The following is a 12,815-nucleotide window of genomic DNA, read 5'->3' on the forward strand; positions in this document are numbered from 1 at the left end:
CTTAGAAGAAAACTAAGGAAAAACCTTCATGACCTGGGATTTAGTGCTGATTTCTTATACATGACACCAAAAACACATCAAAATTAAAAGCTTTCGCGGGGGCTTCCCTGGTGGCGCAGTGGTTAAGAATCCGCCTGCCAATCGGGCTTCCCTGGTGGCGCAGTGGTTGAGAATCTGCCTGCTAATGCAGGGGACACGGGTTCGAGCCCTGGTCTGGGAAGATCCCACATGCCGTGGAGCAACTAGGCCCATGAGCCACAACTACTGAGCCTGCGCATCTGGAGCCTGTGCTCCGCAACAAGAGAGGCCGCGATAGTGAGAGGCCTGCGCATCGCGATGAAGAGTGGCCCCCGCTTGCTGCAACTAGAGAAAGCCCTTGCACAGAAACGAAGACCCAACACAGCCAAAAATAAATAATAAATAAATAATAAAAATAAATTAAAAAAAAAAAAAAAGAATCCGCCTGCCAATGCAGGGGACACGGGTTCGAGCCCTGGTCCCAGAAGATCCCACATGCCACGAAGCAACTAAGCCTGTGTGCCATAACTACTGAGCCTGCGCTCTAGAGCCTGCATGCCACAACTACTGAGCCCACGTGCCACAACTACTGAAGCCCTTGCGCCTAGAGCCCATGCTCCACAACAAGAGAAGCCACTGCAATGAGAAGCCCACGCACCACAATGAAGAGTAGCCCCTGCTCACCGCAACTAGAGAAAGCCCATGCGCAGCAAAGAAGACCCGACACAGCCAAAAATAAATAACTAAATAAAAACAAAGCTCAGCTATTAAAAAAAAAAAAGCTTTTGTGCATCAACGGACACTATCAAGAAAATGAAAAGACAATCACAGCATAGGAGAAAATCCTTGCAAATCATATATCTGGTAAGGAATTGATATCAAGAATATATAAAGAACTCCTAAATCTCAACAAAAAGCCAAAAAAATTTTAATGGGCAAAGGAATAGAAGACTCATGTCCCAAAAGAAGGTGTACAAATGGTCTATAAGCTCAAGAAAAAATTATGAACATCATTAGTTATTAGAGAAATGCAAATCAAAACCACTGTGAGATACCACTTCACACCTCCTAGGATGGTAATAATAATAAGTAACAAGTGTTGGTAAGGATATGGAGAAATTGGAATCGTTATACATTGCTGGTGAGAATGTAAAATGGTACAGCTATGTGGAAAACAATTTGACAGTGTCTCAAAAAGTTAAATATAGAATTATCACATGACTTGGCAATTTCATTCTAGGTACTATACACACCCAAAATAATTGAAAACAGGTATTCAAACAAAAACTTCTACACAAATGTTCATAGCAGCATTATTCACAAGAGCCAAAAGTTAAAAACAATCCAAATGTCCATCAGCTGTTGATGAATAAGCACAATGTGGTATTTCCATACAACCAAATATTATTCAGCTATAAAAAATGACATATTAATATATAATACAACATGGATGAACCTTGAAAACATTATGTTAGAGAAAGAAACTAGACACAAAAGGTAACATATTGCATGATTCTGTTTACATGAAATATCCAGAATAGGTAAATCCATAGCAGCAGAAAGCAGAGTGGTAACCAGGGACTGGGAGGAGAGGAAAAGGAAATGACTGGTTAATGGATCCATGGTTTCCTTTTGGGGTGATGAAAATGTTTTAGAACTAAATAGAGGTGATAGTTGCACAACACTGTGAATGTACTAAACGCTGCTGAATTATACACTTTAAAATGCATAAAATGTTGCCAGAGAGGAGAGAGGTGGGGGGGATGAGAGAAATCGGTGAGGGAGATTAAGAGGTACAAAATTCCAGTCACAAAATAAATGAGTCACAGGTATGAAATGTACAGTGTTGGGAATAGTCAATAATTATGTAATATCTTTGTATGGTGACAGATGGCAACTAGAGTACTGTGGTGACCATTTTGAAATGTATAGAAATATCAAATCACTATGTTGTGCATGAGGAACTAACAATTAAAAATTTTATTTTTATTTTTCAATTATACTTCAAAACCAAACAAACAAACAAACTCGTAGAAAAAGAGATCAGATTTGTGGTTACCAGAAGTGGAAGGTGGGAGGAAGAGGAATTGGATAAAGGCACTCAAAAGGTACAAACTTCCAGTTATACAATAAATAAGTAATATAATGTACAATATGATCAATAGAATTAATACTGCTGTATGTTGTATATGAAAGTTAGAGTAAATTCTAAGATTTCCTATCACAGGAAAAAGAATTTTTTTCTTTGTCTTTAATTTTGTTTCTACATGAGATGATGGATGCTCACTAACCTTATTTTGGTCATCATTTCATTAGGTAAGTGAAATCATTACGCTGTACACTGTAAATTTATACAGGGCTGTACATCAGTTATTCCTTAATAAAGCTGGAAACGGGAGGGAGGGAGGGAGGGAGGAAGGAAGGAAGGTTAATTCTATGTTATATGAATTTTACTCCAATAAAAAATTAAGATACATAGATGATAGGTAGCTAGATAGATAGAGGAACAGATGTCAGGTTTCAAGATCTAAATGAAATACAAAACCAAGATAATTACATGGATAATTGTACAAATGTCTATCATATATTAGCTAACTATGTGTCAGTTACAGTGCTTAGGAGGTTTCCTTACTATGGCCCTTCAATAATGTGGTCTTTTTTTTTTTTTTTTTTTTACGCTGCGTTGGGTCTTCATTGCTGCGTGCAGGCTTTCTCTAGTTGCGGTGAGCGGGGGCTACTCTTCGTTGTGGTGTGCCGGCTTCTCATTGCGGTGGCTTCTCTCGCTGTGGAGCATGGGCTCTAGGTGCACAGGCTTCAGTAGTTGTGGCTCGCCGGCTCTAGAGCACAGACTCAGTAGGTGTGGCGCACGGGCTTAGTTGCTCTGCGGCATGTAGGATCTTCCCGGACCAGGGCTCGAACCCATGTGCCCTGCATTGGCAGGCGGATTCTTAACCACTGTGCCACCAGGGAAGTCCCCAATAATGTGCTATTATCCCAAGTTAATGTATTGTTATCCTCTTTAACCAGACGAGAAAATTGGGTAGTTTAGTGATTTGCTCCTGATCATACATCTAATAAATGAAATCTTACAGGGGAAAAAAAAAGCATTTAGTTTATAATATTGAGTGAAACCATTTCTGTTTGAAATTTCAAGTAATGTGAATAAATCGGGGAAAGCTAAGATTTGTGCCTTAATCACTTGTTCCTGTCTCCCATTTTAAAGAATTCCCTTTAGTTGGAAGGAGAACTGCCATTTGTACCACTTGGTAGAGGTACTGCCATGTGTCAGGCACTTTAACGACACTCATGCACATAAACTTCACAGTAATTCTCATTCTCACAACAACCCCAGGAAGAAGGTATCATTATCCCCATATTACAGAGGGTAAAACTGGAACTCAGAGACCTCAGCAACTTCCCCAACATTGCAAAATGGCCAAATGACTAAGACAGGGTTCCAAACCAGGAGCGCCTGGCTCCCAAACTCTGTGTGTTCTTTCTTCTACCCCACACTCTCTTTCATCATTTAGCCTTTCTCAGTGGAGCAGTATGAAGGACAGTGGCCTGGACGACAGGGTCCACGTGAGTCATCTCAGCAGTTCTGATACGGTTTGAACAATCAGTACTGAGATGGTAGTTGGTCCCATGAAGACACATTACTGTCTTACCCTTAAAACACAGATTATAGACTGGCAGACCCTGGGCCACATCTGCATCACAGACATGCTTTGCCTGGCCTGCACACTTTTTAAAATAATTTGAATTAGTTTTCAACATTTAAAAAATTAGGGAACGTCACACAAAAGTCTGCAGTCTCAGCTTATTTCTAAAAATAGAAATATTTCTATTTTTTTTCCAAAGCATGAGCCACAACATGTGCTCTCCATCGTTTCATCATTCAGGTTGGTAGTTGCCTGACCAAGTGGAGCAATCCAGAGGTCTTTATTTTTACTCTGGTGCTATGCATTTTATTTATTAACCAATGTCACATTCATAAATTTTTCCAAAATATCACGAGTTGAAATTAGCAAGGTACTCTGTAATAACTCCTTCCTGCCCTTCTCTACATCCCAGGAGACAGATTCCCTTTGTTGTCTCTATTTTAGAGATAAGAAAACTAAGTAACACACGAGCCTGCCCTTCCATCTCCAAACAGTTACAAAAGTATTTGCGTCATTGTTGCTGTGCCTCACCCACCAAGGGCTGGGGATTCTGAATTAGGACATGGTCACGTTCTAAAGGGATGAGGTGTTAACACCACTGGCAAAAGATAGATCAGTCATCAGATTAGAGATCTGAACCTACAGTATCCAGAAACTCCAGGAGGAAAATGCCACCCAGCTAGTTTGCCTGCTGTTTGGACATATCCGTGTTTTGCAATACCCCTTTATATACTGTTAGGAAAGCTCACTGTGGAGACCACAGTGACCAGAGCCCAGGTCTCTGAAGGCCCTGGAAGAAAGCAAGACTTGCTCGTTCCTCTGTGCTCACTGTTTGGAAATGACAAGAAGGAAACTCAAGTCATGTAGTCAATTCTCAGTTCAAGGGGCCCAGCCATTTTAGCTAGGGTGTCAGGACCATGAGAATCTGCCTCTCATGTCCCCCTCTCTCATCAATTCAGGGAGGATGACAGAGAAATTCTGGGTCAAGAAAGGGCCTTTTAGGGAGGTTGAGTTTAATGCACAATGGACTAGCTCTCCAGTTCCCACCTTTCAGTGTCACCTATGTTCCTTCAATGCCGTCCACACCACCCATCTACCCCTGCTTGGGGAGTGATTTGCTCCAGCTCCCAGAGGGGAGAGTTAGCAGTTGTTGTGGGTTAAATGGTGCCCTCTAAAAGGGCATGTTGAAACCCTAACCCCTGATACCTGTGAATGTGACCTCATTTGGAAATAAGTTATTTGTAGATGTCATCCAGATGAGATGAGGTCATATTGGATCAGAACTGGCCCTGAATCTAATGATGGGTGTCCTTATAAGAAGTCCATATGAAGACACAGGTGCACAGAAACACACAGGTGTGACTATGGAGGCAGAGATTGGAGTCATGCTGCCAAGTCAAGGATTGCTGGCAACTGACTAGGAGGGCAGCATGGGACAAATTCTCCCTTTGGGCCCCCAAGAAAGAATCAACCTGCTGACACCTTGATTCTTAGTTCCATCTCCCAGAACAGTGAAGCATAAATTTCCATTGTTTTAAGTCTTCCTGCTTGTGGGAATTTGTGACTGCAGCCCTAGGACACTAATACAGGAAGGAGCTAAGGCTGAAATAAGCAGAAGAGTATCAACTGTCCTAAAGCTCAAGCCTGGACACACTGGTGACTCTCATCCATCTTTCAAACCCCAACTCAAGTTTACCTCCTTCTGGAAGCTTTCTCAACCCTCTTCCTATGGAATCAACAATATCTCCTCAAGGCATGAGGTATTTTCAGGTTGGAATATTTCATTCGAGCAACAGTCTCATGAGACACCATTTCTATTTTTTATTTGAGGAATCTTAAGCACACAGAATAGCTAGTCTATGGTCATGTGATTAATATGGCAGATCCAGAATTCAGACCCAGGTCTGCCTGACCTGGAGGCTCACAGACTTCTCCCTCCATGCCATAGTCACAACTCTTTTTTTGGAGCTTCCAAAATGAAATCTCTCAGTCATCATCAATTTTACCAAAGTATTTACTGTTTTACACCAGGAAAAGAGAAACTTTGAGTACCCTTTACTGCTAATCTCACTGGGATCCCCAGAGCCTAATATATTGAAAGCTAAATATTTGACTGAAGGCCACTGTGAAGCCTGTGAACAGAGTTAACAGATGTGATTATACTGAAAGCCATAGAAACGTTTGGAAAGTCACTTCAGGCTAAACCCAAGTAAATTAGGAAAGCTGAAAATTAAGGCCAGATAATGCCACAACCCATTAAATCTTCCTTTAAATGTAAAAGTCAGTCACTATTCTTTCATCTGCTGTCCTAATTTCCTTCCTAATATAAAATTCCAAGAAAAAAAGGTCTGAAAAAGAATTTTTTTCTTGCTATATCTTGTATGTCACTCCTGAACATCTGTTTTTGACTAGTTTAAGCTTCATTAGTATCACATTTAAAATGTAAATAATTATCTTCTCTAATAGGCATCCAGCCAGGGCCCATTACCTATAGGTTAGTTGGACTTTCCTAGTGTTTTATTTCTTATTTTCCAGTCACTTATTTCAACACTATAAGCCTAAGCAAGTGTTTGATCTACCATATCAGACCTCAGACCACTGCTGCTTAGTTGGGTCTTTTTGTCATTTTCAAATGAACTTTTATCATTCTTAAAAGTAAGACAAGTCTGTGTTTCAGTTTGGGCTTAGAGATCTGGGGATCATGGGAGTTGCTGGTGCAATTAGTGGAGCTGGGTGGTACAGCTGAAGCAATTGTCCAAAGTCTTGAGAAGCAAAGGCAACAGGTGTGTCTTCCTCATTTCCTGATTCTCCCCGTGCCATGGCTCTGACAACGAAGGGTGGGAATTTGGGAATGACAAAGCGCAAAAGTGAGCTTTAGAAATACTGTCCCACACACAGACTCAGATTCATGGAATAAATGGACCCAAGGGATTTTTTTTTCTTTTTTAAATAGCACCATGGTTAGGTTTTTGAGAAAATATATTTGGCTGTAATGTGGTTTAGGAAAGAAACCATTTTTAATAGGTTGGGAGGGGAATTCCCTCCAGGTTTGTCTATTACCTAATTATTTATAGATGAGTTATTTTAAAAATGGCCACTGTGAGCATTTGCCTCATTCAGTTCACCTCTCCATACTTATGGTTCCAAGAATCTAGGTGTACCTTTTCTCTAATCTGTCTATATATTGTTAAAGCGCTAGTATTGTGCTTAATATTAACCATGTATGGAGAAGTAGTGAGAGAAAAAAATATGGTGAAAAGGAAATCACAATGTAATAGTATTAGCTTGAGATAGAGTTTTGGGCATAAACATTCATAGAAACAAAACATGGAAGCATAATAAATTCACCTAAGTCCCTGAAACATTTTTGTTTCAGAGGAATCTAACAGGGAGGGGCGGGGGAGGAGATGTACTATGGCTAAAGCTTCATTTCCTGCCAGTGTGTGTGTTTACATTGGTATGAAATGTTCATTTTCCTTTAAGTTTACTTAGTCTCGCTGCCAGGTAAAGAAAGATACTAGTCTAGACATAATGATGGCTGGAAATTTTTAAAAATAATCTCATATTTATGCCCCAAGACTTTAACCTCATATCTCTTCCTTAGAAAAGCTCCTGGGGAAATGTGAAAAGATTATTTCTCTTCCAAAAGGGACAAAATTAAGCCAACCTATTCTCAGTTGTGACAGCCCACAGCTTCCTCCCTCAGATATTTAATTAATCATTAATTATCAATGGAACTCAAATTAGTTTCATTAATTCTGCTCTTACCTTTATTATTCCTTTCTTCAACTCTCTTTGGGTTTCCCCTTTTTTCTTTTTTTTTTTTAATAAATTTATTTATTAGTTATTCTTGGCTGCATTGGGTCTTTGTTGCTGCGCGTGGCTTTCTCTAGTTGCGGCACGCAGGCTTCTCATTGCAGTGGCTTCTCTTGTTGCGGAGCTCGGGCTCTAGGTGCGTGGGCTTCAGTAGTTGTGGCTCGTGGGCTCTAGAGCGCAGGCTCAGTAGTTGTGGCGCATGGGCTTAGTTGCTCCACGGCATGTGGGATCTTCCCGGATCAGGGCTCGAATCCGTGTCCCCTATATTGGCAGGCAGTTTCTTAACCACTGCACCACCGGGGAAGCCCTCCCCTTTTTTCTTACTTTCTAACTTCTTTATTTGAATATTTAGCTCTTTAAGAAACTTGATTTAGTAAATATATGTAGAATCTTCAACACAGCAAAGACAGAATATACTTTCTTTTCAAATACATGGAACATTTACTACCACTGACATCGGGCTATGTCCCAAAGGAAGTCCCAACACATTTCAAAGAGAACACATACAAAGCAATTCAGTTGAAAATAAATAATAAAAAGAAAAAATATTTTTGGAAACTGAAAAGTACACTCCTAAATAACTCATAAATTAAAAAGGAAAGCACATAGAAAATGCAACATTCAAAACTGCCCAAGAGAATAAAGACACAGACCTACTAGAGAATGGACTTGAGGATATGGGGAGGGGGAAGGGTAAGCTGTGACAAATGAGACAGTGGCATGGGCATATATACACTACCAAACGGAAAATAGATAGCTAGTGGGAAGCAGTCGCATAGCACAGCGAGATCAGCTCAGTGCTTTGTGACCACCTAGAGGGGTGGGATAGGGAGGGTGGGAGGGAGGGAGACGCAGGAGGGAAGAGATATGGGAACATATGTATATGTATAACTGATTCACTTTGTTATAAAGCAGAAACTAACACACCATTGTAAAGCAATTATACTCCAATAAAGATGTTAAAAAAAAAAAAAATTGCCCAAGAGTGAAAGCTACCACACACCAAATCTTACAGGAGGTAGCTACAGTAGTGTATAGAAGAAATTCTATAGCCTTAGGTGTATTTATTTAAAAACAAGAAAAACTGAAAATAAGTGAACATTCAACTCAAAAAACGAGAAGGGGTGAAACAGAATACAGCCTCATGACATTAAAGAAAAAATTGAAAATAAGGAGAAATTGACAAATCCATAACTATAAGATAAAATTTTAACAGACCTCTATCAGAAAGTGAAAGATCAAATGGATGTAAAGCAATTAGGAGTAGAGAAGATGTAAACATATAACTAAAAAGAGCTCCAAGAACCTGGTTTTATCCCCACATCAAGAGGAACCCTTCAATTTCCTTTTAGCTCCCCTGGAGCCAAAGAACCAACTGCCATGTCTACCCTAGACCTGGAGCCCGCAGGCCTGCAGCCCAGCTCTACTCTGGCTATGCATTTCTATTCTGTGTCTGGCCCACAGGCGGCTTGCCCTATTTTTGTTTGTGTTGTTTAATTGCAACTATGTATTTTTTACTCTCTTACTTTCATTTACTTTTCTCTTCTTTTGATTTCTTTTTTATTTTATAGGTATTTTTGATAGTTTACGTGTCATTGTTATATGTTTGAAGCAGAGGAGATACACTGAAGCATAAACTCACTGTGTCATCTTGACCGGAAGTTATCACTTTAAAATTTTTTTTAATTTATTTTTAGTTTTGAATCGGTAATACATGTACACAGCAAAACATTCCAATCAAGAGATATAGAATGCTTAATCATGTTTTACATGCCATTCTATTTCGCTTCCCAGCAGATGATAAATAATCTCACAGAACAACTTCTGTATACCAGCTGGTTAAATTCACCGATTATCAATTTTATCACATGATAAGGTATTTGTTATTTTTTCTATATCATTTTTCCTTCAAAATAAGCCCTGGGCTTCCCTGGTGGTGCAGTGCTTGAGAATCTGCCTGCCAATGCAGGGGACACGGGTTCGAGCCCTGGTCTGGGAAGATCCCACATGCTGCGGAGCAACTAGGCCCGTGAGCCACAATTACTGAGCCTGCGTGTCTGGAGCCTGTGCTCCGCAACAAGAGAGGCCGTGACAGTGAGAGGCCCGCGCACCACGATGAAGAGTGGCCCCCACTTGCCACAACTAGAGAAAGCCCTCGCACAGAAACGAAGACCCAACACAGCCATAAATAAATAAATAAAATTTTTAAAAAAATAAAAATAAAAATAAGCCCTGAATCTAGTCCCCTCTTTACTAGCCTCTGCTCCAACAGTCTTTCTAGTCCCCCATAAGCTTAAATATCACATGTGTCCTAGCCATGATGTTTTGACCATGATGTTTCTCTTCCTCTTGCCCACCAGTGCTTTCTTACTACTCCTCGCTGAAATGCAAATCCTTGGAATAACCTCCTCATCCCAAATCCCTGCACTTTAGCGACTAAAAATCTCTAAGAAATCTTCCCTGATTAAACCACATTCACCTTTCATCCCAGACTTTCTTTACATCTATATATGTATGTTGGATTATAATTTATCAGTCTCTATAAAATATATGTTCACTGATTGGAATACATGTTTTCAACACTCCGTTAGGGAGTCAACAGTAAAATGGAAAGTGCCTGGGATTTGGAGTCAGACAGACCCACATTTAGGTGCTAGCTCCATTACTGTGTGATCCTGGGAAAGTAACTTGGTCTCTCTGAGTCTTCTTTGTCAGTAAATTGCGGATGATAATACCTAACGTCCAAGTCATCATGAGGACAAAATGAAACAATGTGCGTGTAAAAGTCCCATACAGTGGCCAGCACATAGTTGTTTCTCAATACATAATAATTTCCTCTCTTTCCTGCCTTCCACATGTTTCTTGAGCTTATTACCCATTAGGCTTTAAGCTGCTTTAGCATCAGGAACTGCTTCCAGCTAAAAGCACTGGCTCAGAGTTCCTACAAAATGGATACTCAGGTGTGTGATGAAAATGTACACACCCAACCTCCTTCCCTGCTGCTCTATCACGGCTCCCCCCAGGGCCGCCGGGCCACTCAAAGAAACATCACCTCTCAAAGGTCCACATTCTCGCTACCAGCAGCACATCAGAAGGAAGTCTCTGGGTTCTAGAGCAAAACACCCACCAATCAAAGAGAGAAGGTTATCAGTGGAGACACCAGGTACATTAATTGGAGGCCCAACTCACCTGCCAGAACCAGCTTCCCTGAAGTAGGAAAAAGCTTATCCGCAGAAGCTCCACAGTTATATTGGTCAGTATGAAGAGCTCCAAGAAGGCAATCAGGCCTGTCAAAAAGATGACCAAGACCAGAAGCTTGTGCACAAAGATGTCCAGCATTTCCCGACCATGAGTGTGATTGTAGAAGACAAAACCTGATACAGGGAGAAAAAATAGTTTGTCTTTTTCAATGAAACTACCTACTGTTTCTCTCTCCTTCTCTCCCTCTCTCTCTCTCTCTCTCTCTCTCTCTCTCTCTCGACACACAACTTTACAAACACACACATTTCTTTGTCCGAAATATCAGGTGCCCACTGCTTCCCACAATAATGGAAACCTCTACCATTTTTGGAGTCACCACTACCTCTTTAGGACGGAATCTTTGAAACCTCCTTTTCCCTTCCCCAACCTTTATTCTCTCCTCCAATATGTCATGACATTTTCAACCAACTATATTTCAAAGCATCTTTTATGCAAAAGGATGAATAATAAGCATGATGAGGGCAGGGCAGCAGGAGTTAGGGTGAAGAGGCAGAGGAATGAGACAAAGCCTCGCCTTAAGGAATTCAGTCCACTGGAGACAGCAGATATACACACAAATCATAAAAGTGCACTTTGATGGGTATGACAAGATTCTCTGGAAGCTCCCAAGAAGTAGTAGCTAGCTACATTTTTTAATCCCATGGACAGATTCCGGCTTCAGCTTCATTCTTTTCATTTGGATGAGGAGGAAAGAATGTTCATTCAAAATACGGTAACATCCTGAGATAATGAGAATCATGCTTAGTTGTTGGTGCCCAACTTTTATCTAGCTCTTGTTTTCAAAGAGCGTTTGGCAAAAGCTCTTACCTTTAGACGTGGGAGGCAAGGTGGACGTTAGGAAATGACTGCCTCCTGATAACTGGGGGCTTTTTTAGTTCTATGATCAATCTATTCCTTACATATGAAATAAATGAAAACAAGTCATTAAATACTTGTTTTCAGTGTTTCCTTATACAGTAACAGGGAGGCCAACTGAACAAAAAAATGTTAGGACCTCATTTTTCTGTGACTGAATTTTTTGGACCCTGCTTATCATGTAATGGTGGAGTTTTACTATATCAATATTAAAAAGGCTAGTTTGTAGGTATGGAAGCTACTCTGTTGTGAGTGGTCTCCTCGTTTGAGGATATATATGCTTCACTACTCTGAGCTCAGTGTCACATGTTAAAGATGGAAATAATGATAATCTCCAGGATGAACCAGAGATAAATAACCATGGTAGGTGGTTCTTTAAGACAGATGTGAAATGTGAATAAAACACATTGAATGACTGTGTTTGTCCAGCTGTACTAAATGAGTCAGTAGGGAAGGAAAAACTTGGGCATCCTGTCTAGGACATCTCAATAGCTCACCATGGCCCAAACAGATGGCCCTGTGGATCAAGGCTGCACCAGGATCCTAAAGGAGTATTATTGTAAAGGGCTAGACAAATGTCCAATAATAGTGAAAGGTATATGAAAATACTCATACTTACCTTCCACAAATAAGGCATTTGCTAACATTAACTTGGTAAAGGAGGCAGGAAGTGACCTGATGGTGGAACATAAGATGTTTGTCACACCCAGCAGCCCAAAGAAGAAGTACATGGTAAAATGATGCCAGCCCAGGAGTTGGACCCACTGGCCCTCTTTGTAGTCATATAAGGTCAGGTGCGGTCCTCCAGGAATAAACTGTTCTCCAAGCATGCCTACAGAGGGACATATCACACTTTAAGCAATCTTTCCATAACTTTATTGAGAAAACAGGAAGATGCAAAAGGATCAGCCTACTGCTTAGTCCAATATAGTGTCCTTTTATCACATTGATTCATCTTTCTGGGCTGTTCCCTAACAGCTGAGCACTGGTTCTTTAGGCTGGTTTTAGAGCTTCAAATACTGGTTTGGATAATCACTTTTAGTCAAAGATAGCCAATTCAGTCAAACAGCTATTTCAGATCTTCAAAGCTTATGATCTTAGTTCCACTGAGCTCCCTGATCAGTTCCACTGATGGTCTTAGTTCCTATTTTAATTTAATGACAAGATAAATCCTGAGTAATTTTGGATTTAGATTTGTGAGAT

The 12,815-nt window shown here is 40.4% G+C and overlaps 1 protein-coding gene across 3 annotated transcripts in view; it reads right to left on the reverse strand.

The window, feature by feature from the left end:
• Positions 1 to 12,815, reverse strand: part of TMEM45A (transmembrane protein 45A) — an 86,120-nt gene that overhangs the window by 13,591 nt on the left and 59,714 nt on the right. For all 3 annotated transcript variants that reach the window (XM_068545583.1, XM_068545585.1, XM_068545582.1), the window contains exons 3-4: positions 12,232 to 12,444; positions 10,686 to 10,870 (exon numbers count right to left, since the gene is read on the reverse strand). In XM_068545583.1, the coding sequence (XP_068401684.1) occupies positions 10,686 to 10,870; positions 12,232 to 12,444 (398 nt within the window). The remainder of the gene's footprint in view (positions 1 to 10,685; positions 10,871 to 12,231; positions 12,445 to 12,815) is intronic.

This window comes from Eschrichtius robustus, chromosome 6 (genome assembly GCF_028021215.1).
Source record: "Eschrichtius robustus isolate mEscRob2 chromosome 6, mEscRob2.pri, whole genome shotgun sequence".
In the NCBI taxonomy this organism is placed as follows: Eukaryota; Metazoa; Chordata; class Mammalia; order Artiodactyla; family Eschrichtiidae; genus Eschrichtius; species Eschrichtius robustus.